The following is a 27,131-nucleotide window of genomic DNA, read 5'->3' on the forward strand; positions in this document are numbered from 1 at the left end:
GGGGTAGGGTAGATCCTGGGTTGCCCTTAAATTCAAAAGGTTGGGTGTAAAATGGTGGGAGACCACTGCTCTAGGATCCGTTTCTGGCTCTGCCACAGACTTCCTGTATGACCATGGTAAAACATTTGTCTCTGTGCCTCAGTTTCTTCATCTGTAAAATGTAGATAATATAAAGACTGTGGAACTTTCCTGAAAGAGTGATGTTTATGGTATACGTGTTCTTTATCCTTTTAAAAATTAAAGCATCTATGTAGGGGCCTGTCAGCCTGAAATGGCAATTTGCTGAGAATGGCAAATGGATAGATGCCCTGAAACAAAACTTGGCAGTAGTGGGAGTGAAATCGAAATGGTAAGGGGGAGGGGACAGGGTCTTTGCATTTGAAAGCGGTCACCAGGAAAAGACTGTGGTGCAGGTATTAGGTAATTATCCTGGGCTAGTCTATTATCTGGGACAGTTGGTTAAAATGATCTTGTTTTAAATATTTGTTGCACTTTTGCTTTGCATCTCAGATCTTTTGACTTTTTTACATATAATTGAGTTGATGGGATGTATCTTTACAGTAGCTAAAATGCTTAAAAGAACACTATTTTAAATTGTTTTTGATCAGACTCTAGTGGAGTCCTGAGATCCTTTTTAAAAACCAAATAAACCAAACAACCCTTTACCACTTCGGTTCTTTAACCATTTGGAACATGTTCATTAGTCAAGTTCATCCTTCGATTTCAACAGACAGCTGAAATACAAACCAAGTTCCCCTTTCTCTCACTTTTAGACTACTCCAGTGGTGGGCATTGGCATCATCTACTGACGTCGGCCCAGCTCTGGTAACTGTATTTAAACAAAACCGTTACTGCAGAGCCAGTAAAACAACACCAAAACATTTTGGGGATATCTCCCCAAAAGTATTAATTGCAAATATTTAAAATATATTTTGTGAGTTAGAGGTAGGACCCCACTCAGATATTTAAAAGTACAGTGAATTTTTCCATCAGATTTTCATTTCAAAGTTATTTTCAAATGTGGAATGTAGAAAGACCGTCATAGTTACTTGATTTGAGATAACACAGTAGATTGATTCTGGGGCAGTTTGTATAAAAATATGCACTTGGAATTTTTGTATCAGTGTATATGATCTTTTTTAACCAAGTCATATAAAATTGTGTAATAAGATGCAAAGTCATGTAGTTTTACTTAAGACTCTTCTCAGTGAAATAAACAGTGTAACCCTTGAAGGAAATAGTACTGCACCCACTGAAGTCAATAGTAAAACTCCTGTTTACTTCAGTGGTGCAGGATTTCAGTAGGAAGGACTAGGCTAGACTCCTTGGGACTACAGGTTCAAATTCTCACAGGGTCATCTCAGTCCTTTATTCTTCCAAGGTGTACACACGCTGAGTTTCATGAGGCTCACTGTGTGGGTAAGACCTAGCTTCTGGGTAAAGCCCTAATAACTGAGTTTCTTTGGATGATAAAAATTCAGTGGCTCTGTACCACGTTTCCTGAGGAAAACCCCTGTTACTTACTTCCTTCACTGCTGTGTGGGGTGCTGTGTTGGTTGTTTTCCTGATTGCTACTGCCCTGTCCCCAATGGTAGTTGCATTCCAGTTATTGTTGAAAAGATTCCTGTATGTACAGTGTTAAGTGCTGCTTGGATTCCTTTGGGAAGGCACGAAGTAGAGATATAGCAGGGGCTAGTGCAAAAGACTTGGGTTCAGCAAATCTAGGTTCTAGTCCTGACTTTGCCACTGAGTGTGCTGCATGGTCTTAAGCATCTTGCTTACCCTGTGCATCTGTCTTCCCATCTATGAAATGGGGATAATAAGTTAGGCTTTGACTACACTAGAACTGTGTACAGCTTCAATATACCAGTATAGCAGGGGTGGGGAACCTTTTTTCTATCAGGGGCCATTGACCCACAGGAAAAATCAGTTGCGGGCCACGCAGCCCCCTGTGTGGGGGTGGGGGACGGTGGTGCTGAGGAGGCTCCGGGCTTCTGGCCTGCAGTGCAGAGACTTGCCATGGGTGGGTTGAAATGAAGGAGTGGACTGGATCTGGCCTGCGGGCCGTAGGTTCCCCACCCCTGCAGTATAGCTGAAGTGGTACAACCACCCCAAGTGTAGATGCGATAAGCTGCTTTAAAGAGGTTTTACACAGGTATAGCTCTTCCTGTCCAGGAAGGGAGTACCCCTATCAAGCACCTTCATACCAGCATAACTGAATTCACATTAGGGCTTTACCGGTGTAAGTATTTTGAATAATTTTTTTTTTAAAAAAAAGGCCTTTCTAAATAGATTGGTTCGTCTCTAAGGTTCCTTTTCTTCTGCGAGGACAGCCGGCGGCGGCTGGTGCTCTGAACCCTGGCTGTGAAACAGGCCCCCCCTCGAGCTCCGGGCTCGCCTTGGCGGAGGGGGCCGGCCCCTCCTCCGCCCGCCGCTGCTGGCAGTGCCATTCCCGGTGTTTGACAGGGGGCTCCTCGGGCAAGCGGCCCAAAAGTACCTCAGGCGGCCGCGGGGGAGGACAGGGATGGAAAAGGCTTGGGGCCGGCGCTCGCCCCGTTGATCGCCTGGCACGGGAACGGTCGCCGCGGCTGCTGAGCCCCGAGTCCGGGTTGTCGCCCTTGGGGCGGAGGCCGCGGGAGACCGGCCCCGCGCACACCCGGAAACGCGGGGGACGAAGCCCGCGCGGCGGCGGCGGCGTCCCCAGGCGTCGCCTCCCTCGGGCCCCCCTCCCCGGCACGCCAGCTGGGCGCGCGGCCGCGGCCGAGCCCGCGCGCGGGGGCGGCGGCGGTTTATTTACGGAAGCGGCCGCGCGGCGACTGCTTGCGCGGCGGGCGCGTGGGGGGATGATGAGGGCGGGTCACAGCACATGCTCAGTCCTGTCAGTCCGAGGGCGAAGTTTCTGCGTTCTGCGTGCAGGCTTAGGTCATAGCACAAGCTCAGTGAAAGCTCGCTGAGGTCTCCCAGGCTTGCATGTGCCTCCATTTTGAGTGGTTAGAGTAGCAAAAGGCAGAGTTCCCCCCGTAAGTAGGGGTCCGGGAACACAGCTAGACCCACCAGAGCCTGTTAGAGTCATGGATGATCCAGGCAGCCCCTGCAGGTAGGCTACAGCCCTCTGGCCTCACCTAGAAAACGATGCTTTTTTGCTTCTGTTTTGCGACTTCTGAAAGGGGTATGAAACCATTTCCATCCTTCTTGCATGCGCCTCCGAACCTCGTAATCACCTCAGCCCGGCTGTGCAGCGGTTTGTATGGGGCAGGAAAGCAGGGTGCCGACAGAATCTGCTGGCTGGGGGATGCATGTCGCAAAGCGTTGAAGCTGCGTGGGTTGTTGTCCCCCCCCCACCCCCCTCATGATGCAGTTTTAATTTCAGTGGCTCTCTCTGCATGCCCAGTCTCCGGCATGTCTGCAGGGAGCTGCAGAGCCAGGATGCAGGGGTGCCTATGTGGCTGTAAGGAAATGGTGGGGCCTGCAAGAGACTGTGTTTAGATAATGTTTCAGGGAGGGTCGTAGATCCGCAGCCATTGGTTGCTTTGGAGGTGGGTGGAGATTGTTTTGATTGAGAACCTGTTTCCCAGGACAAGTGATAGTTCTGGTGATAATTTTGGAAGTATCTGGAAGCAAATAGCACAGTTCTGCTTGCCTGTCACAGCTGTAGGCAGCAAACGTGTGTCTAAAAGGTGGCAATGTTGGCAGACTGTATTAGAAATTTTCATTAAGAGACGCTTATCATGTAACAGCTGTATAAGCTATACTTGCATCTGGTGGAGTGGGCCAAAGTAGCATCTGTAAGGATTCAGACCGGATGATCATATAAAATAGATGCCATTTCCCCCTTTCTGTCTCCCCGACCCTCTGCATGCGAATTGGCATAGAAGCGGCTCAAGCAAGCCGAATAAATGTGTGGTGACTGGTTTTTTTAGGTCAGTGCCTGACTGGGAAAAACAGTGAATAAGTTGTCATTGCTGATTATAAACAGGATTTGGGGGGCTATGTTTGTTAAGTTAAATGAGCAAAAGGAAACTTGATTCTGCAGTGCTGTTTTGCTCAGAGAACCAGCTGAGCTTGTGCAGTGATGAATGAAATAGTCAGTGCTGGTCTCATACCGATCTCTGCCTAGCCAATCGGATTGCTGATATGATGGACTGGACTTTATGTCACTTTACTGTAGTTCTTGATGCAGAATAACTTGTCTGCCAGTTGTTGGAGTACTGAGTTCTAGGGTGACAGGATGGCTCAGAGCACTGGTAATGGAACGTATACAGCCTTTTACCTGGAGGTTGCCAGTTCAATTCCAGCTTATGCTGACAGTTCAGCGGCCTGAAGGTTAAAAGTAAGTAGGTACATACATTGCAAGCATTGGCACTGACACCCTGTTTGCCAGCCTCATCAAAGCCCAATTAGTGAATGAGCCATAACTGTTGAGTTATCCTCTCACCCAGGCCAGATCAGTCCAGTGAACACCATAGCTCCTAAAATGTTATGCCTCCATATCTTTGAGTAGTCATTGAGCGTGAAATAAAGCCGAGGCTGTTTAGCTAAATGTGGGCTGTTGCTGATTTGTCAGTGTCTGGGGTTGTATATTATGCCAATATGGTAACATGAGTGATTCTTAATATTCTTTGTTCTTTTTTGTGTGTGTAGAGAGGGGATGTGTTCTTAAAATGTTGCTGAAAAGTTGTGTGTTGGGCTCCCCCAAAACACTGTTTTCTAGGTACAGACAGATTGGTTAGTGTGAGCCTATGCTTGCTTACTCCTAGTGGGTGGGTCCATCGGGTCAGGGCTAAGGTATGTTGGTGAGGTAGTGCTGCACACTGGTTGCACCCACAGTGTTTGTGCCATTCCTATCCTGGGGATAAACAGGCTTTTGTTCTCCAGGGGTGTCTGTCCAGCACATTTTCCCAGCACTACATGTGTCACAGATCTTTAAAAATAAAAAGGGGTTTTAAAAGATACTGTATTCTGGCTCAGAAATAAAAGCACCGTGATATTTATTTTTGAGAAGTATCAGGTTAATTTAAAGTAGTGGAGGTGGAAAAAATTAACACCCCTCCAGGTCATAACAAAACATATATTTGTCAGACAAAAATATTACTTTTGGAAAACAAAAAATACCACTTAAAAAGCATGAAATGCTAAACCTTCAGTCTTTGTAATAATTTGCACATGGTAAAATTCTTGTACATAATATTTATTTCTTGCATTAGCACCCAGAAGCCCCATTCAGAGGATAGCTCCTTGTGTTGCTGTACAAACAGACTAAGATGGTCTCTGCCCCAGACAGCTTACATATGACTGTTTTCTAGGAATGCTTTATCATGTACCATTGCTGATATAAAATACTCTTCTCTAATGCTGTGTTTCATGCTACACAGAAAAGTAGAAGAACTGAGCCCTTGATTTCTCCCTCGCATTTTCAGCCACCATGTGCATACACACTCATGCAGATTTCTAAACTGGTTATCCTGTTGTAGGAGGAGAGACAGCCAATCTAGGATGAACAGCATTCCTGTTAGGTTTGTGTCTAGGTATAGGAGTTGGCATGCTTTGATGGAGTGAGCTTGGGGCTGGGAGCTAGAAACTCCAAAGAGCCATCTCTGCCACTGACTGTGTGGTCTTGGACAAGTCAGTTAACCCCTTGGTGTCTGCTTCCCTTCAGCAAAATGCGGGTGAGAGGGAGGGGTGGTGCAAATAGCTCAGTGGTTTGAGCATTGGCCTGCTAAATCCAGGGTTGTGAGTTCAATCCTTGAGGGGGCCATTTAGGGATCTGGGCCAAAAATTGGGGATTGGTCCTGCTTTGAGCAGGGGGTTGGACTAGATGACCTCCTGAGGTCCCTTCTAACCCTGATATTCTATGATTCTATGAAAACTCTTAAATTGCAGAGGTGTCTGGAGGCCTTACCTAAGTTGGTGGCCCATTATGCTAGGCACTATACAGACATAAAGTAAAGGGCAGTTCCTGCCCCCAAAGGCCAGTGTTTGTAAAATCAGTTTGAAAATGTAAGTGTGTGTAGGGCCGCGTGTGCACTGGGTACCACAGACAGATTTCATTGCCAGGTATTGTAGGTCCAGATTTTTTTAATAGGCTTGGTTCAGTAGGGGGGAGGGATAGCTCAGTGGTTTGAGCATTGGCCTGCTAAACCCAGGGTTGTGAGTTCAATCCTTGAGGGGGCCATTTAGGGATCTGGAGCAAAAATTGGTGATTGGTCCTGCTTTGAGCAAGGGGTTGGACTAGATGATCTCCTGAGGTCCCTTCCAACCCTGATATTCTATGATTCTATGTTGAGTTGGTGACATTTAGTCAGTAAGATTATACCTACAGCTTTGTTTCTCAGAAAGTGGCAATTTGTTTTTAGTTAGAAGACTTGTCCCTCCCCATCAGTGCTGCTGTGTTGACAATCCCTTGTGTCTTGCTTTATACTTCCCGTAGTTCAAGACTTGCATCCCCATTGTCTTCCTTCAGGCCAAGGGGGAGCCTGCCCATACCCCCTCAGTGGTCAGAGGTTTTCGCTTTTGGGTGATGCCGGACATCTCCTCTACCATCCAGTTCCTTTGAGGCTGCTTCTACATCTGCTGCAGTCCCCACTGGCCCAGTGAGCAAGACCAGGACTGAAAATTGAACCTTTGTCTCATGGACAACATGACAGAACTCTGGCAGTAGATCACCAAATCAGCTCTTGGGAACAATGTTATAAGCAATGCAGAATTCAACTGATAAGACTGCTCACAGTTCCAGCCGAGGGAATTATGGTCACCTCCATGTGTGCGCACACATATTTTAGTGGACCTCTGTTTCAGGATGTGCAGAGATGTTGAACATTAACCATTTAAAAATTATAATGATGTAAACACCTTTAACCTGGTATAACTGCATCCACATTAGCAGGTGTTGCTACATTAACTATATATTTTTCCAGACTGATTGTTACAGCAATTCAAAAAACTGTGTCTATCAGCTACAAGGATGGCAGAAATCCATACAGAATCTACAGTAAAACTAGTCCACTTTTCCAGTCTGTTAATGAGGTTGCCTATGTTTGCAGTACTAATTTTGAAGAGAGTAAAATACCATTTAATATAAAATAAAGATTGGTAAAAGGAAACTATATAAAATGACTCATACTTGCAAGCAGAATACTAGCAACACAGAGAAAGGCAGTCTTAGATTAATACTGAAGAAATGTTTACAATCTCAATTACTTTTAATCATTTATGCTGATGGTTTTATTTTTGCATTTCACTCATTTCTGACAATGGAAGTGGATCTGTCAGTTACACTTTTGTTTATAGTTGGGGAGAGTATTTTTAGGACTAAAGCAACTTTCTACCCCAAATGTAAATCTGATTCAGGAATAAACCCAACCTCTACTGGACCTTCATGTCCTTGCTGATACCCCTAAGAAGAAGCTGTTTCCCCTGCTGGCTTAGGAAACTTTCCAGCTTCTTGCCTCTTCAAAGAACTGTGTGGATGTGGGATGTTCCTTCTTCCACTTCCTTCATGTTCTGATTCCTAAAGCAGTGAACAGGATGGAACTTGCGCTGAAGATACAACTGTTGCTACACGTTTGCTCATTCCTGCATTAGATTTAGTAATTGCAAAATCCATTCCATTTTTAACTAATCCCGGAACTTTTTTATAAATAATATGTTTGACTCAAAACCAAAGTTACTCTTGCATTATTTTGCCAAATACATTTTTTAAAGAACAGGGTATTAAAAAAATTCAACATAAATTGTTATCCTTGTTTATAGTCAGATTTTAGTCACTTTCATTTTCTGGTTCTATCCTGTATGTGAAAAGGAGATTTCTAATAGAAGAAGGGATCTTAAATCTTACAGCATGAAGACATACCAAGATCCAGTGGCTGGAAGCTGAAGCTAGACACATTCAAACCAGAAATTTGGTGCAAATTTTTAACAGTGATGAAAATTAAGCATTGGAGCAAGTTACCAAGTTTTGTGGTGGATTCGCCACCCCTTGAAGTCTTTTTAAAACAAGATTGCATGTCTTTCTAATGAAAAGCACTGTCTCACCCATACCTGTGGCCTGGCTTATGCGAGAGGTCAGACTGATCATAATGATCCCTACTCATCTTAAAATCTGGAGTCCTAATTCTGTATCACTTGAGCTTCCAAATTGGTGAATGTTTCAGTTTTGTGTTTAAAAAAAAAAAAAATCAATTGCAATAATATTATATGTTAATATAAATTAATCATTCACAAAATCTCTTCTAATCGCATTGTATTGTACATTCATGCTCTGCTCACCACTCCTACGTTCACACTATTTTTTATTCCAGAGTAAAAATTGGGGTCTTAATCTAGCTGATGGTGTTCCTTTTAAGTTTGAATTTTCTAAGGCAAAACAAAGAAACAAATCACCACCACCAACAAAAAAACACTGCCATGCACTGCTGTGAAGTGTTTGAAATTCGGAAGTGCGGTGATAAAGACTGGTAAGCCAGTTAGTGCTGAACAGGAAGAAGTGTTCATCAAGCTTTGTTGTCTTTTATGTTCTTAAGTGTGTAGGTGGTGTGGTGTGCTCTCTGGGGTGTGGGGTATGGTAAGGAAAATTTTGAATCCCTTTTTATAGATGCACAATACGAAATAGGAGAGAGTACTATTCTATGATGTGTCCTCTTGAATGATATACTGGTTGCATTCCTGGACTCTTGTTAGCTTCTTGTTAAAATTATGTCACCCCTCTGAAGGGAAACAGGGATAATTTTCCTGTCCAATGGAATCTCCCCTCTTGTTACTGCAAGGTCATCCCTGCCTGAGGTTACTTATAAACATTTCTGAAGAGCAAATTTTTTGCCTCAAGAATGGACCACTTGTACTAAATGACAAACATTTCAAAAACTTTCACTCCCTCCTGAGGAATTCCTCCCGGTCACTTCTTCTCAGATTGTACAAATTTAGCACAAATGAACAATTGCCATAGTTCATCATACCAGTTGTCCATCTAGCCTACTATCCTGTCTATGATAGTGGCCAGTTCAGATCCTTCAGTGAAAGGTGCAAGAAATCCATGTAGAATTTTGCTCCTGTATTCCTATGCTTTATATTGTTACTTAGCTAGTTTCTAGCCTTTACTTTACCTTTCACCATGAGTACTAGTATCAATTAATGTAAATTCCAAGTTGCTCTGTTTCTTTGTGTTAAACTTCTTCTGGACTCAACTTCTGGTATTTGTACAAAGAAAAGGAGTACTTGTGGCACCTTAGAGACTAACCAATTTATTTGAGCATGAGCTTTCGTGAGCTACAGCTCACTTCATCGGATGCAACACACTTACTCAGACACGTACTCAGAGTTTTCTTCTTGCAGGATCTTTTCTTTCCGGACCCAGAGATCTGCTTCTTCTCAGGCTGCCAGAGTTTTTTCTTTGCTTTCTGAAGGTTTTCCTGTGCACTGTGATCTTTTGGCTTAGTGATGTGTATAGGTTGCACTGGAAAGCAGTCTGTGGCGAGCAGGTGTCTAAAAATATTCCCAGAGACCTCCCAAGAGGAGAGCAAAAAAGATTTTTGGAAAGGTGCATTGTGGATGCAGCATTTAAAGTCTGCTTGAAGCCCCTTTCTGCTTCAGTTTCAATCTGGTTAATTATAAATCTCAGTATAGAATAATCAGAGAAGATTCTGCCAAACAGGAGACAGACTTAATCCTCAAGGGCGGCCTAGGATGCTGGCTTATAAATTGGTTTGGTTCTTTTTAAAAAACATTTTTTTTTTTTTTTTTTATTGGCACAAAGGCTCCTAACTACTGTTGGCAGGAGGCACTTTTCTGGGTACCCAACGGAATTAGTCCTTGAGGGTGCATCTTGGAGAGAATTTGGTAATAGTGTGGATGGTGACTGCAGCAAAACATAAATGAGCCTTTGGGTGCATTGTGCAGAGAAATGAGCTGCTGATGTCCACTGAATTAGATACTAAGATCCCCACCTTTCTCTCCATGCTCATAATCTGGTATAAAAGTATACAATTGTTACATCGTATGTTTCTCACATAATGACATTTTAAATTCTTTATTATTAAATTCTTTATTTATTCAGTATCTGAGTAAGCATGTCTGAGCAGCATGCACCTGACTCATGGCCCCCCAAGATCAATCCCGTGTATTTCCTCTCTTTACTGGCAGAATAGAAAAAAAGGAATAACAACTGCCAGTAGCACTGGGTCTAAACATCAGCTTTGAGTTTCAGGCTCTCATGTACTTTAATGATGCCAGAAGAATTGGGCAGTGCAGGGAAGTGCTGTACTTGCTTCCTCAAAATTGCACGTCACCCCCAATAGTCCTGACCTGAGCCCTGCTCAACACTGACAATACTCTTCAGTTGTGACTCGCAGCACCTTTGCTCTTCAATCCTTGAGCCTGCCCTCCTAGCTCTTCCAGTGCACTTCAGGCTTGCTCTTAAACACCCCTCCCTATCGCAGTCCCCAGCCCACAACTGTTCTACTAAGGCCTTTCAGTCCTGGCAGGAAAAACTCCCTGCTGTTCTGAAACGGTGTCGTTTCCTTGAGCAGAAACCATCAGTCTTGGCCAACTCTACTAATGGGATGCTGGTTTGTTGCTGCAGATAAATAGATGAGTGACTAAACCAAATGGGCTAAACTAATTTCTGTTGTGAGCAAAGTTAGATATGAACCTAGATCACAAAAAAGCCTGACCTACAAACAAAAAATACTTATTTTTAAACCTAGTGCATTAAAGCTTTGCTCCATCCTGTCCTACCTCCTCTTTTTCCTTCTCATCCTCACCCCTTAACTGCTTTCTTTCAAGGGCACTCGTTGGCCTTGAACCCTCCAATCCCCGATTGCATTAGGATTGAAAGGACAATGCTTTATTCAAGTGAACATCTCCTAGCTGTTCCGAACAAGCCTCTCCTGGATTAGAGACTGCTAGTGCTTTGCCCTGCTCTGCTACTGATACTTCTGCCTTTTTGATATTCAGTTGCAGGCTTCCATCTCCTTTCTGTCCAGCCCCTGTTTACTTCATAGAATACAATGTTTCCATGGCAACAGGTTACTTTTCAAAGGGAACATCTTGTCATTATATTTAATCCACTGCAGCTGAAGAGGACTGAAATATTAAGTTGTTGTTGCTATGGATACTGCTTTGTTACATCAGTTTCTTTTGTGTCAGATTTCATATACTGTATTGGGTCCTTTTTTTCCCTTTCTGTGGAATAAACAGAGAGAGCCTTCCCGTTATTATTGTAATTGTGCTCGACTGATACAATTTGGCTTCCAAGTGTACAGTACATTTTAGTTTCTGTAGCAAGCATTTTCTTCCCATTTTCATTCCTTTCTTGGGGTGGTGGAAATTGGCTTAAAAAGTATCTGATAGGAATTACAAGTTTCATTGAGGGGCAGGGGTGTTGTGAGCCGTAGGACGTGAAGACCAGTCTGAAAGAGCTCCCCCCACACAAAAAAAATAATAATTTCAGAGCAGTTAATCTCTTCCCTTGCCGCCATCCCACTCCTGCCCCTCCAAAAAAAGAATTCTCTTTCCTCTTCCATCTCCTTACTTACATTTGGATTCTATGGTGTATACTGAGGAAATTGCAAGAGGAATGACAATAAGGAAAAGAGAACATTATGTGGAGAGAAGTGCGAGTATTGGTGATTGGAGGGCATTTTGGGTTTCCCTGTCTAACAGCATACAAATGCAGTTAGGAAAATGGGAGCCAAGGTTTGGATTTAGTGTACATTGACTATTTCTAGGATGCTGGAGCATTGAGACTAAATATTGAGACTTTTGCATGAAACGTTTTAGTATTTAAAGTCAATGTAAAGCAAATGAAAGCAATAGCTTGGTGTGGTTAGAATTAACATGAGGTTAAAATAGTATTGATTTCTCTCAGGGGCCTTTGGCTTGTGTTGAAATTACCAGTAGGTTACTGTCTACATTTACAGCTATGTTTAACTCTGTTGTTTTGTTTTAACAATATGAAAATATTGCGGGTTCCTGTAACTTGTTTTAAAATGAAAAATATGGAAGAGATGAATCGGAGGAGTTTTTTTGGATCTGTTTATACTTAATTCAGTGCTTGTGAAATGGCGGATTTTACAATAGATTTTGCTGCATTCGAGCATCGTGTGCATAGGCAACAATAGCACACCCGAATTTGTCCCCTTGAATCACTTAGTTCCAATTCTGAGTCTATTCAGATCTTGCTCATCCTCATGACCTGCAGGATAGTTTTGCAATGTGGTAAAAGCTCTTTTGAGGAGTCAGATGATCTCACTTGTGCACTTAAACCCAGGTCTTTAGCCGTGAGCAGCTAATATATTAACCACTGAAGCAGCTGCCCCTTTCCCTCTTTTGGCAGCTGTGGTGGATATGTATTTCTTTTTTCTTTAGATTTCACTCCAGTTCTCAACTTGAGACCTGGCTCAGAACACACTGCATTTTTCAGATGTAGAAAAGATGTTTTATTTTTCCAAAAGGAAAAATGGATGCCCAGCAAAGAGCTCAGGGAGTTCTCCAGCCTTTTAGTATCTAGTACATGGAACATTTATTCTGTTCTGATATATGCAGTGGTGATATGCAGAGTGGTGTTCTTTCTAGCTGCTAGTGTGCCCCTTACAGAATGAGCTGAGACACTAAAAACTTTCTGCTGATATGCTGAGGCAAACAGCATTTCCAGGTCTGCAGCTGCGTTTCTCTACAGAGCTCTTTTAATACCCCATTGAGTCCCTCTTGCTAGATCTCTTTCTGGGTACTGAGCCCTAGAGCAGAAAGATGCTCAGGAATGAAAAGGTGAATTTAGCATCTTGTTTTTCTCACTGCACAGAGCTGTGATAATAAAGGAAGTGTATAATTTACCATAAACTACAAATTCTCATTCATCATAAGAGGAAATATTTTTTTTAAATAAAAATTGAATTCATTTGAATTTGGTGGTAGTCTTTTATCAACCTCATTTTAAATGGTGGATTTTTAGTTTATGCTGAAGCAAAGAAATGACTGAGTTAGAAAATAAATGTATACTGTATTAAAGCTATATCTTTGTGTACATACAGATATTCTTAGATAAGAGGAATACATTTTGATAGGTACTTAATCTTTTATGTGGACTTGTAGTTTAGGGAAGCATTTTGGCATTTAACTTTTTGGTGCTTATTTTTATAGCAGGAAAGAAGTATCGGGCTAGTGGTTAAAACACAGGACTGGGATTTATGATGAGTGGTTTCTATTCCTGGCTGTGACGAACTCCCTGTGTGGCCTTTGTCTTCCTGTTCCTCAATTTTGTCATTTGTAAAATGGGGGTGCATAAAAATGGCCTACCTCACAGATTGAGGTTTAATGTATTGTTTGTAAAATACTTTGAGACCATGGGATGGAAAGTGCTGTAGAAGTGCAAATGGGTACTAAAAAAATGTCCATGATTCTTAATGGGCTTTGTAACTTGTAACGGTGCTCTTGTTAGTTTCAGTTGGATATTCTTGTATTAATACATGTTAGCATTTACTGTCTTGATTTTTGTTTTTAGAATGTAGAGAAAACTTAACTAATTTCTTCATCCTTAATTCACCCCATTGTGCCTACAACGGCCACTGGAGAACATATGGGTCAGTGACTAACCTCATGCACTTTTGCCGTATTTTACAGTGACTAGACACATGGCTTAAGTCAAGGTTTATGTATTTACTTTTCCCATATGAATCAGATAAAATTCTTTATATTTATATGCGCACACAGTTCTCTTAAAAAATTTTCCGGAATTTGCTCATGGCTTAGCATCATTTTAGTGTCTTGCTGTTACTGAGATTTTGTGATCAAAAGTTTGTATTAGTGCATTTAAATGAGTCTATGGACTGACTGCAGTAATTGTCTCTTTTATATAATGTGTCAGTATGTAATATTTTGAATTATGGGTGTGTGTGTGTGTGTGTGTGTGTAATATATATATATATATATGGTTTTTAAAATAGAGGTCTTGCAGAACTGTCACTCCTTAAGATATTTAAACCTCTTTGGAGTTTGTTGCACTCCTTAATACATTTTGATAGGGTCGTGAAGGGCAATGCAGTATCTCTAGCTGTAGCTGCATTATGGGCCCACAAGCACAGACGTAAGCAAAGAGCAATTAGTGAGTCTGATTCGTCAGAAAGACCAAGCGCCTGAGATTCCAGATAAAGTCAAAGGCAGTCAGGGTGCTCAGCTCCTCTGAAAATCATGCCATATGTGTTAAACTGTTCTGCAAAAGTGTGGCTCCTAAAAGATGGACTTAGCCAATAAACTATAATTTCAGTTTTGGTAGTGTCTGTCTGCTAAAATATATTGAAATATAACCAGCAAACAAAAGAGGTTGAGAGAGGACGATAAAGATGCAGATTGACATGCACATTGTTTTTTTTTTCCTCCAGAAGTTTAAGAAATAATTTCCATGCTGTCAGATTGCTGTGCTGGCTGTATTGTTGCCTTAGAGAATATAAAACTTTCTTCATTCTTGAGCTACTCCAAATATTTCCATAATAGTATTAAAGAGAGTGGATTTTTCTTCTTTCAGCGTATGGTGACACTTCGGCTGCAACCAGCAACTGTGTAATTGGAACATATCCCTTTGGAGTAAAAATCTTTCCTGATAGACTGAGTAAAGGCACTCCTCTGGAAACTTGTAGTTTTTACTTGCTTACAAATACCGTTGCAGCATGGTTGAATGATGTGAGAGTCCCTTCATACATGATTTTGTAGGAAAGTGCCTTTTTTGGTTAAACCCAGTCAAAACTCATTTAATTTTGTCTGAGGCCAGATACTACTGGTGAAACTGACTTTCTGTTTTGCAGCCATTCCAATGTGAGGTGTTATCTCATCTGATTTTAGCAAATCAATAATAGTAATTTCTAAAGCTTACCAGGGCCATACCTAGGCAATATTTGGATGGAAGACCATGATAACTCATAATTGATGGGTCAGTAGGTGGCACCCTTTGTATATTATGTGGGAGGTGTCTTCTGGATAAAGAATAAGGAGGATGTCCTAATTCCATGTCAGTTTTTGCAAAAGCAAGGTTATCTCTTGTGATGGATAATTGCATTCCACCTAGGACTTATTTATATTTGGATCTGCAGTCTGCCAAAACAGTCCCTCCTCTTCTTCCTGCTCTTTTTTGCAACACCTTTTACTATTCTGGGAACACTGTATGAACAGGATAATAACTTCTTGTGCTCAGTTTATTCTAGTGCTTTAAACACTTCAAGAAAACGTAGCATGAAGTTTTCATTTCAGATACTATTTTTAAGGGATGAAAATAGTCTCAACAACTTTCTTAAGGCATGCTGATGTTAACCCAGTATAGGATTGCGAGCTGGGACCTAGAGGGCAGTCCATACCTCCTTGTTTCAGAGGGGTAGCTGTATTAGTCTGTATCAGCAAAAAGAATGAGGAGTCCTTGTGGCACTTTAGAGACTAACAAATTTATTTGGGCATCAGCTTTCGTGGGCTAGAACCCACTTCATCGGGTACATGGAGTGAAAATACAGGGACGGGTATAAATACATGAAAGGATGGACGTCTACCAATGTGATATATGCCATCATGTGCCAGCAATGCTCCTCTGCCATGTACGTTGGCCAAACCGGACAGTCTCTACGCAAAAGAATAAATGGACACAAATCTGACATCAGGAATCATAACATTCAAAAACCAGCAGGAGAACACTTCAACCTCTCTGGTCACTCAATAACAGACCTAAAAGTGGCAATTCTTCAACAAAAAAACTTCAAAAACAGACTCCAACGTGAAGCTGCGGAACTGGAATTAATTTGCAAACTGGATACCATCAGATTAGGCCTGAATAGAGACTGGGAGTAGTTGGGTCATTATAAAACCAAAACTTAATTTCCCCAGTACTAATTTTCTTCCTACTGTTACTCACACCTTCTTGTCAACTGTCTGTAATGGGCCACTCTCTTACTACTTCAAAAGTTATTTTTCCTCCCTTGGTATCCTGGTGTTAATTGATCTAACTTGTTAGACTGACCTCACACTTGGTAAAGCAATCCCCCATCCTTTCATGTATTTATACCTGCTCCTGTATTTTCACTCCATGCATCCAATGAAGTGGGTTCTAGCCCAAGAAAGCTTATGCCCAAATAAATTTGTTAGTCTCTAACATAACTCCTGGGTTTCCTTGTTGCAGCAATCAGCCAATGGGGCAGTGAGGATGGATCTCACTGGATAGGCCCTTGTCCCTGCAACAGGTTTTTTGAGTTGGCTGGCTTGGGCACAGGGAAGTTGATACTATCGTGCAAGCCACAAGAGGGCCCCTTCCTTCTGTGCCCTCCACTGGAAATTATCTTTGATAATATCATAGCACTTAAAAGCCTTAGTTATGGACCAGGACTGCATGGTGTTTGACATTGTACAAACACAGAATAGGAGAAAACAGTTCCTGACCCAAAGATCAACTCCTTCCCTTCCCCTCCTCCCCCCCATTTCCACTTAGGTAGGTATTGATTTGCAGGTTGGTGTTGCAAACCCATAGAGGTCAGGTGGCTGTGGGGAAGTTTCCTCTTTCCCTAAGACTTCGGTATCAGTACACCTTTCTCAGAAAAAGGGGTTGGATTTGTGGCAAGCCTGACTCATTCTAGGAGGCAAGGAGGGTTTCAGGGAAGTAGGCTATTCTGAGTTGCAGGCCATGATAGGGCCTCGGGGGAAATGCAGGCTCTGACAAAGCCTTGATTGTAAGCAGTTGGTAAGCCTTGTGGCTTTGATGCTTGTGATTTGAACATCAAAAAGGGGGAGGCAGGTGACAGAGAATCTATTGACCTTTCCCCTTTTCAGCATTGCCAGGACAGGTGGCCCCGAGAAGTTACTGTGTTTATGGAATTAATAAAGCTGCAGCCACTTGGCGAGAAATTCCAGATCTGTCTTCATTGACCTCTGCCATTCACAAAGTTCCCTGCTATGTTGAGTGTATCCACTGTTTCTGCTTTAATGGTGCCTTATTATTGCTGCTTCTCAGCATGCATTGCAAACATAATATCAAAAGGTTTTTGTATTGGTACAGTATATACATGATCACATTTTTGTTTCTCATGTATTAATGGGCTTATTCAATCTAACAGACAAAGATATAACAAGATCTAGTGGTTAGAAGCGGAAGCCAGACAAACTCAGAGTAGGAAAAGATGCAGGTTTTTAACGGTGAGGGTAAGGAACCATTGAGAGAACTTACCAAGGGTTGTGGTGGATTCTCTGTCATTAGCAATTTTTAAATCGAGATTGTATGCTTTTCTAAAAGAGAGGCTCTAGTTCAAACAAATTCAGGCAAGGCCTGTGTTATAGAGCTGGTCTGTAAAGGATCACATTGGTCCCTTCTGGCCTTCTCTGATTGTGTGCGCAATAGTACAAAGTTTTGTTAGTTATAACCTCTACTCACAGATGTTCTTTGTCTTCCATGGTAGGAGGCTGAACAGCACCCAGGGCGAGATCAGAGTTGGACCCAGTCATCAGGTAAAGGATTTGTTTGTTTTTATTATTTGAAAATTCTAACAACGTGTTATAGTAGTTTAATTAATTCAAGGAATATGGACTCAAAATTGTGTGTGTATGTCTCTGTAAGCATCTAAAATATAATATACATAATTAGATACTTGCACGTGAGCATTTCGTTAGAATGATCTGTTACTCTCAGTATCAGCATGGTAAACAGGACTGTTCTTCAGCGCAGGCTGCAATTTTAATGACACTTTCCAGCAAAAGATATTTTTTATATTCTACTGTAGGACTAAAGGAATCAGGTCTGCTATTGGAAAGTATGGGAAATCAGAAAAAAAATTGTCTCATTAAAATTAATAAATTTTCAGCTGAATTTAACTATTAAATTTGCCCCAACATTTAAAAAAAAAAATTGAACTTAACAGTAACTGAAAGTTGTTTTTTATGTGTTTTCAGAGTCTTCTAATCTTACTTCACATCAAATTGTTAAGATGGTAGCTTGCTGTTTGCTTTATTTAAGACATTTACCTTGTTTTTTAGTTATTTACTGACGGTAAACAATATGGAGCCATAGTTTGGTTTAGTGTCCCTTGGAAACAGGGGAAGTCATCAAAATCTGCCAAATGCAAGAGAACAAAATTGGACGGCCAGAGAACTTTGTTCAAACTTATGCAAAGTTTCAAGGCAGCAAGGAGTGTGGTGAAGGGAGTAAAGCTTTTGTGCTGTTTGGTAATTGATAATAGACTGTATTATATTTTCAAGAATGTCTGTTAATGGGGTTGAGATGATTACAGGGCTAGCTGTATTCTCTTCTCTTCCTGGTCTCTCTCAAAGCACCCCCTTTTAGCTATCCTGGGTCAGAGTTCCACAATTCTCTCTCTCTCAGTTTGAGCCTTGGGCTACAGTACACTATGTATCCTCTGTTTTTACCTTGCAGGTCTGACTGAATTTGAGAGAACGTTCCTTTTCAAACCTGCCAGTGGTCTTTTGATGTCCTGTGTTCTCTGGGCCCCTTCCTGTCTTGGCATTTACTCTTAACTCATGTTTTGACTGAGAAGTGTCCTGTCTTGAACTATTCTTTCTCCTTTCTGCTTGTTTTTTTCCCAATAGTCCCGTGTTAAACTAAACCAATATATTTGTACAGGGAACTTCAGTAACCAGGTCAACATACAGTATTCAAAAGTTGTTACAGACCAGCTCTAAATCTGTCATGGTTGTAAAGGGATGGTTTCCTTCTTGGAGGCAAGTAATGACCTCAACAAGGTATTAAGACAAGTGGATGAATAGCATGCTTTTGGTTGCATTCTTACTAAACCATTTTCCTTCACTTCTGCTTTGTACTGCCTGTTGTTGGTACAGGATAAAATCCTCTTTCTGAAGCGATGATTTTCGCTTTGGTGCTACAGTAAGTTTATTGTTTTAACTCCTTCAAGCTTGTAGGAGTGGAAGCTTATCTGTCTAGGACAAAAAACCCTCCTCCCAATGCCAAAAGGTTGTTTAAAATGTATTAAATTCAGAAATGATATAGAGCACAGTTCAACTTTGGGGCACCAGAGCTCAGGAGGATTATCAAGATCTTCTTGCTGGTCATGCCCTCGTCGCACAGGGACTTACAGTTGTAGTATCTTATTTGCCTTTTGTAGGAACTTTATGATGCAGTTGATGTGTGACCTTCTGACCCTGTAAAAACAGGGGAGGTATAGATCTTTGATACAGAAGCCCTGAGTCCATTTTTTGAGTGCATTGTATGGTCTGTTGGCTGTGAAAGATGAGAGGAACCGGGAAGCTTGTAAAACCACTGTGGTGCCTTGGTCATTTCTGGTTGTCATAATACAGAGTGAGGAAGTAGGGATTGCAGCTTCATAGCATTATGACTGATTGACTCAGACAAACAACCCGCTGCTGGACGTGGCTTTAGGGAAGGGTAAAAGCTCTTAGTTTGTTCCAACTTATTTGGGAAAATCTTTCCTGACTGTTGTAGGTAATCTCCTTGTACAGGAGCATGGACAGAGCTAGAGCTAACTTTGACATGTTAGGGCAAATCCTTCCAATGGGAGTTGAGACCACTCATCCTCTTGTAAGATCGGGCCCGTGTGAGATATTCCGGCTGTGTTATCCGTCCAGACTCCTTTTTCATAGATTTCAATACTAGAAGGGACCACTGTGATCATCTAGTCTGACCTCCATAGAACTTGTGCAAACTAATTCCTCTCACACATCTTTTAGAAGAACATCCCATCTTGATTTAGAAATTGATAGTGATGGAGAATCCACCACAACCTTTTATAAGTTGTTCCAATGGTTAATTACGCTTGAAATTTTAACTCTCACTTCCAGTCTGAATTTGTCTAGCTTCAACTTTCATCCATTGGATTGTGCACCTTTGTCTCCTAGATTGAAAATCCCATTATCAATATTTGTTCCCCATGTCGGTACTTATAGACTGTAATTAAGTCTCCCCTTAACCTTCTTTTTGTTAAGCTAAATAGATCCGACTAAACAACTCGACCGTTATTTCTTGTGAAAGTTGAAGAATGTACATTCTGTGTAGCATCCTGGAGTATACTTGCTTTAAAAAACAGCCCCCAAAAAAGTGACTAAAGCACATGTTACTTTTTAAATTAACAATACTGGCATTACTGTACTTGGTACTTCCAAAGCTACTTTCATCTGAAGCTATCAGTGTACTTTACAGACATTCTTCATCTACCTTGTGAGGCGTATTTATTAGCTATATTTTATAGATGGAAAAACTTGGGTACAAAGAAGAGTAATTTGGGGTACCTTCATTTTTGGTTGCCCGATTTTTGAGACTCTTAAGGCTCATGCGGAGCGGTGCAGAGCACCTACCTCTGCCAGTAACTTCAGTGAGCGTTGGAGATGCTCAACACTTGTGAATGTAAAACTCCAGCTGGGCACCTAAAATAAGGTAATATTTTCAGAAGCATCCACTAAAGTTGCTTGTCCAAGGTCAGCAAATGAATTGGGGTGTGTTTTCGCTAGGAGGGAAAAAAAGGCATTTTGTCAACTCGACTTAGCTAACTTGAGGTCCTAGTGAAGAGGCAGTTTGTAGGTTTCACACAACTCAGTAGGTCAAATAAAAGACAAGGCTCCCCCGTAGTCTTTAAGTTGACCTGCTAACACATGCGAAAACAGTAAGCTGCTTTGTCTTCAGTAGGATTTTTACCTCAAGTTAGTTAACATGAAGAACACACCTTTCTTCTCTGGCAAAGACAAATCCTTACGACAGATCCGGGATTAGAACCTAGGAATCCTAACTCTGAGCCACTGATCTAGCCAATAGACAACAGTGCCTTCTTTTTATTTAGATTGTAAGCTTTTGGGGGCAGGAATAGTCTGTGTATGTACAGCACCTAGCACAGTGGGGTCCTGGACCATGACTTGGGCCTCTTGGGGCTACTGTAATAAAAGTAGTAAAGATAAAGTGTGTTCTGGTTGCAACAGTGCCCTGTTTTAAAATTCACAGAGCTAGATGTGGGATTCTGGTCTGTGAGTAGGGCTCCTAGGCACAGTGGTAATTCAAATACTACATTATGGTGATAGATGAAGGAAAACAATCAACGAATGTTTACTGTATACTCACTATGCTGACTGTTTCTGTTGTGTTGTCTGGTTTGCTAACAGCTCTGTGACATGACCCATTAAAGAGATTCTTTTTTGGAAACACAGTAATGAAGCTTGTTGGTCCTCGGGTATGAAAGGATGCTAGTTTGTTTAAGCACCTTGGCTGCTGGAAGCAGGTGCACAGCGTGTATATGTCTAATACACATCTCCACTGGCCGTGGGGGCTGTAATGTCTGCTAATCCTTCAGCAGCAGAAAATTTCAGTGATAAATCCATTTTCCTAGTGAAGAAGTACAAAAAATAGTTTGAAAAGCAGAAAATGAAAGACCTCTGAACCGATAACTTCTAATTACTGGTTGTATATAAATATTGCCTTTCAAAAATGTTTAGAATTGTAACTGTAAGAGGTAATTATAAGGCTTAAAAGCTGTTTCCAAAAATGATCTCCATTATCTTGTCCTATTTCTACAGATGACTAAACATGCTAATTGGGTCTCTTGGTACATTTGATGGCAGAGGTCATTTCCCTGAGCTATCTTGCTTTCTGCAAATTTCCTTGGGTCATTTTGGGGTTTTAATGATTTACTAAGGCCTTATTTGTAAATCTCAAACATGTTGGTTTTTATTGAGGAGTTAAAATGAAGTAGATACCTCCCTAGGTAGTCATATGTTTGCCTCCTTTCATATTTATGTATTATGTGCATGCAGTTTATCCTGCCAAACAGTGGTTAGAATGGTTTCCTTTTAACAAGTGGAAACAGCTTGTTTTCCCCTTCAGCAGAGGTTAAACTGTCCTATGTTTGTGAAGGTGCTTTCATTTTTGTACGATGGAGGACGATGCTCACAGTATGAGTTTAAAAATGATTTAAAATAACTCCAGGCCATGGTGCTTGCAGTGAGATGCTTGCGCCTGGAATGTGCACCCTAAAGGCTTCCCTGTGAGTGCGATAGGAGATGGTGCTACCTAGTGATGTGTGCCAGCTGATGTTGCTGTTTTTTGAAAAAGGGAGGAAGCATGATCTTTAATGAAGGCACAGGACTAGGAGGCAGTAGATCTGGGTTTAATTACCAGTACTGCCACAAATTCCCCGTGAAACCTTGGGCAAGTCACTTAGCCTGTCATTGCCTTAGTTTCTCCATCAGTGCAATGGGCATGATAACACTTCCCTCACAGAGAACTCCAATGTACAGGCCACTGCATGATTGTTATCAACACTGTTCGTTTTAACTCTGTTTCAATTTTTATAGGCCAAGCTTCCAGATTTGCAGCCGTTTCCTTCTCTGGATGGTGACACTGTGACACAACATGAAGAACTTGTGTGGATGCCAGGGGTCAATGACTGTGACCTGCTCATGTACCTCAGGGCAGCAAGGTACATGAAGCCAAGATAACCCAGCTTCCCCAGAGCACTCAAGCTGAAATGTGGGACATGGCATAAGAACATTGAGCTAAGGTTGCCCATCGTCCGGTGTAGAGGCGATATCACATTAGAATGTTAAGAAGTTGATTTTTTTTAGGTTGGGAGCCAATGTCAAGACATGATGGTGTTAGCTCCAAAGCTATTTTGGGTCACAAAGGAATGTCACTCTGGGCTGTCTCTTTTGGATTGAAAACAAAGTAATTATATGTATAACATAAATAGTGATGTAATATCTAAAGTGTACAGGTCAATTAGGGAAGTAAAAGCTGTGAATAAAATAACCTTTACAGTATAGAATTCTTTCCTGTAGTAAATATTCTTTTGGCAACACTAGGTTGTACAGCTAAGGTTCACCCTAACACTATGAACTATGCCTAGGGAGTTGGATCAAACAATTCAGATCTTTATACATAAAGATCAGGCTCCCAAAATTGTGGGTCAGGCATTAACTCAGGACGTGTGGATAAATAATCATTTTTAATTTGTAATAAACGAATGACTTGGCACCCTACCGTTAGTTCCAAGACAGCTTGCTGACTTAATTAAACTAAAATTATGATGACAGGTAAGCTGTCTGGGGCAGGACTGCATCCTCATAAGAGGTGGTATTCCTAGCACAATGCTGATTGGACCTCTGGGTGCTCCAGTAATGAAGAATTAAATTATGCTAATATCATCTTGGAGTGAGTCTTTGAATAATACCTTGAAAATTATCCAGGACTAAAAATAGCCCAATACTGAAGTCAGGCAGGTGGGCAAAACAGAGCCCTAAAAATGGTGATTTACAGTGTAAGTAGCATTTGTATATTGCAAAATGTGTACAATTAGAGGATGAATTGTTTCATTTTATTTTTCAAATATAAAGGAGCATGGCAGCTTTTGCAGGGATGTGTGATGGAGGATCCACAGAAGATGGCTGCGTTGCAGCCTCTCGTGATGACACTACGCTCAATGCACTCAACACAGTAAGTATCCAGAAGTGTTGACTCCGTAAAAGAGTTCCTTGGCTTTACTGCATTTTAAAGGGCCATCTAATGTATGCAGCACATGGATAACAGATTTATTAACCCTGAACTCGAGCATGTCTGGAGTCATAGCATGATCTCATCAGTAGCCTGGGACTTACTAGCTTCATGCCAATCAATACCTCCTAGTTATCTCCTCGGTCATCTGCAGGGTTCCAAGTGAGTATTTAGAGAGAGAAATTATTGTTCTGTATTATAATCCGTTCATATGGGTCATTCCAGATTTAATTGTTATCTTCCGAAGTTTCCATAAAACATAGGGGGTGCCTGACCTGACCATTGGTCTTTTCAATCATCCATTTGGCTCTGATCTGTTATAAATACCTGGTCTTTCATAAAGGAAGAGAAACTGATAAAGCACTCAATTGCATATTGTCCAGTTCTTTATATGTGGGGAAAGATCTCCTTCTCACCACTCCACGGTGATTGCTTGGAAGCATGCGATTTGATTCTCTCTCTCATTAACTTGTCTTCCATGGCTACAAATGCTGTTAGTGGCCCTCAAAAATATATAGCTCTTCTTAAAATCCAGTTACAGTAGTTGATTCAATGTTTTTGGTACTGAACAGCACCAGCTGACTCTATGTAATAATAATTACTTCATTTTATTACGAATAAATTTACATGTAAATTCATGGAGTGTCCTGTTCATATTTTAAGGAACAGGCTGAAAAAAACTGTCTTGTGTGATGCCATATTTTTCAATAACTCAGTAAAATCTCATCTAGTTCTTCTTTCAAGGCTAAATAATCCTAGTTTTTGAAGTCTCGCCACACAACTGATTAATTTATTTGACCTTTTATTGGATATTTTCCATCTCCACTATTTCCTCCTTAACTTGCAATTTTTCTACTCTGAAAAGTCACCATGGTAAAAATGGCACCACTTGACGTATTGGGTCTGTTCCCTGTATGTATTCAGAGTTGTATCCGCTGACTTTAGTGACAGATGAAGTTTTTATTCTTTTTTTAATATCTGTTCAACCTGCCAAGCAAATCCGGTTGGGAATGAGCTGTTGTATTGTTTCATTTTGTGCATAATCAACAAGATTATTTGCTAAATTCCAATCACTCACACCTAGGAAAGCTCACCGAAGGTAATGGGGCTTGTACATATGTAGGTGAGATCCTAATTTGACCTGCAGAACCTTTAGTACTGGTGAGCCCCTGCGAGATGAAAAAAAACAAAAAAACAGCTTGACTCTTAAAGTATGTCTACATTGCAATTAGACACCTGCAGCTGGCCCGCGCCAGCTGACTCTGGCCTGCAGGGCTTGGCCTAAAGGGCTGTTTAATGGCAGTGTAGACATTAGGGCTCTAGGAGCAGAGCCCGGTCTCCAGCCTGAGCTAAAACATCTACACTGAAATTAAATGGCCTTAGCCCGAGTCCCGGAAGCCCAAGTCAGCTGTCATGGGGCCAGCCACTGATTTTTAATTGTCGTGTAGAGATACCCTTAGAGCCCAGGTTAAAGTTGCAGAGCTGCCAGCTAGAAACTGTGTTGGCTGAGTACATTCTATGGAATTGTTGAGAGACTATAAACTGGATTTTCCCAATGCAGTTTTTACAGTGCTATTCTTCAGAGTGGAACTACAATTTAAGGGGAAGATTACCAAACCAGACAGTCGTCCTGACAAGGATATGTTGTTCGATTTTCTTTCGTCCATTTTTTTAATTGACTTGGGCATTCTATTTTTAAACTGCTTTTCTGCAGACTGGACCAGCATCTTCATTTAGCGATCCACAATGACTCTTGTCACTGTCCTCAAAAGAATCATGTGGTGTCAGAGCGCCAGAGCATACATGAGAAGTTGAGACTACTTTTGTCCACTGTGCAAGTTAATCCGCTCCCACTAACCAAAAAGAAACTATTTATTGATACCAGCAAAATTCACCAACGTCTATTCTACTTCTGCAGATCGTTTAATAGTAAATAATATCAATGCTAACCTGGGGTACTAGGCTGTTAACTTTCGTACCCTCTGAGAGGCAGACATTCGCTATGGCTGTCTCTAATTGCTTGAGTAATTTTCTTCGTAACTGTTCGTTTGTTTATTTATTTATTTATTTAGGCAGTTAACAAGTTTACAAATCATTGGCATGTAGGTATCAGAAATAGAGCAATAACCATTACAACAGTGAGTTTATTTTTTTGTTTAGAGAATATTATGCAGTAATATAATAATCAGAACTCTCTTTAACAGTGTTAGTCGTAGTAGGGTTTATATTAGTGTAGTGCCTAGCTGCCTAGCCATAGATCAGGACCCCATTGCGCTAGGCAAAGTATAGGGTAAGCTTCTTTACACCATCCGGGATGTGGTGTTTCTGGTGATTTTATTAAATTGATGACGCTACTGATCCTACTCATATCTGTCAAACCAAGCATGTCTATTAAATGTAATCAGCGAATTTTTATCCCACAACAGGCATTTCCTTGCTTGTAGCTGTTACAGAACTATTTTGCTTAATATATTGTCTTGTAATGGAACCTTACCAAAATTTTCCAAATGTTCTAAACGTGTGTGGAACTTATGTGGACTTTCAAAAGGTTGGTTTGAGGGAGAAATTTTTTCTTTTTTAGGGTCACTTTCAAGTTAAAAACATGAATTTTTCATATACAAATGTCCTTACCTATGTTACATTAGCTTACTAACCAGCATTTAAATATTATATTTTAGTTCTTGGCTTTTTTGCATTTCATTCAGTTTGGGACAGTAAAACAGAAGTCATTTTCTTTGTCTGGTTTTCATGCAATATACCACAATGCTTCAATGACTGGATTTAAAACATTCCCCTGCAGCAACACCAAACTAAAAACTTTTTTATTTCTATTATGTTTTGTAAAAGTCTTTCCAAATAAAAAAAATACACAACATAAAATAAACCCCAAACTTGAATCTAAACTACCTGACTACTTCCCTTTAAGAAGAGCTGTGTGTGGCTTGAAAGCTTGTCTCGCTCACCAACAGAAGTGGTCCAGTAAAACATATCACCTCGCCCACCTTGTCTCTCTTTAAGAAGTCATGCTTGTTTGACCCTATCATGTGTACTTATTCAAGTACTACACTTAATTAGCCTGCAAGTCCATTTTAGAATTGAGATAAAACTCGCTGGGCTTCCATTCGTAGGCTCTCCCACGGCTCCTTTCTTTAAAAGACAGATAACGTGTTAATGATTTTCCTATATTCAAGAACAGTTGCCATTTTAAGGCTATATTGCACATCCTCAACTGTTTTTCAGCTATTTTACATTTTGATTCCGTCCTTTCCCTTGGGACGGATGCCATCTGGTTCTGTTGGCTTACTGCTCTGGAGCATTTTAAGTTGCTCCATGACTTCCTATTTAGAAGACTCAAATCTCTGTTAACACCAGTAATCACCAAAGAGCTCTTGGAATTGGAATTTTCCTCCTTGTCATCGATAGTGAAAGATGAATGCAGAAACTTCATTTAACTTCTCTATCCTCTTTAATTACCCCATTAATTCCTTGGTGGTCTGGAGGGCCTGTGGTTGCGCTTGCCAATTTCTTGCATCACAGGCTTATGAGTTTGTCTTGATATATTTGGTTGATCTGTTCTTCTTTTTCCCCCTTTGTATTTTTAATATGCACCTTGTCTAGCATCGGCTGTTTTTTCCAGTCAGTTTATGTTGATCGTATT

At 41.1% G+C, this 27,131-nt stretch overlaps 1 protein-coding gene across 5 annotated transcripts in view; it reads left to right on the forward strand.

Annotated features, from left to right (window-relative positions):
* Positions 1-27,131, forward strand: part of RERE (arginine-glutamic acid dipeptide repeats) — a 412,980-nt gene that overhangs the window by 248,321 nt on the left and 137,528 nt on the right. For 4 of the 5 annotated variants that reach the window (XM_074975155.1, XM_074975156.1, XM_074975154.1 and 1 more), the window contains exons 7-9: positions 17,412-17,460; positions 22,279-22,403; positions 23,317-23,416. In XM_074975155.1, coding sequence (XP_074831256.1) covers positions 17,412-17,460; positions 22,279-22,403; positions 23,317-23,416 — 274 coding nt within the window. Of the gene's footprint in view, positions 1-2,995; positions 3,098-17,411; positions 17,461-22,278; positions 22,404-23,316; positions 23,417-27,131 lie in introns of those variants that run through there. The other variant, XM_074975159.1, reaches the window with a different exon arrangement.

This window comes from Natator depressus, chromosome 18 (assembly GCF_965152275.1).
Source record: "Natator depressus isolate rNatDep1 chromosome 18, rNatDep2.hap1, whole genome shotgun sequence".
Lineage (NCBI taxonomy): Eukaryota > Metazoa > Chordata > Testudines > Cheloniidae > Natator > Natator depressus.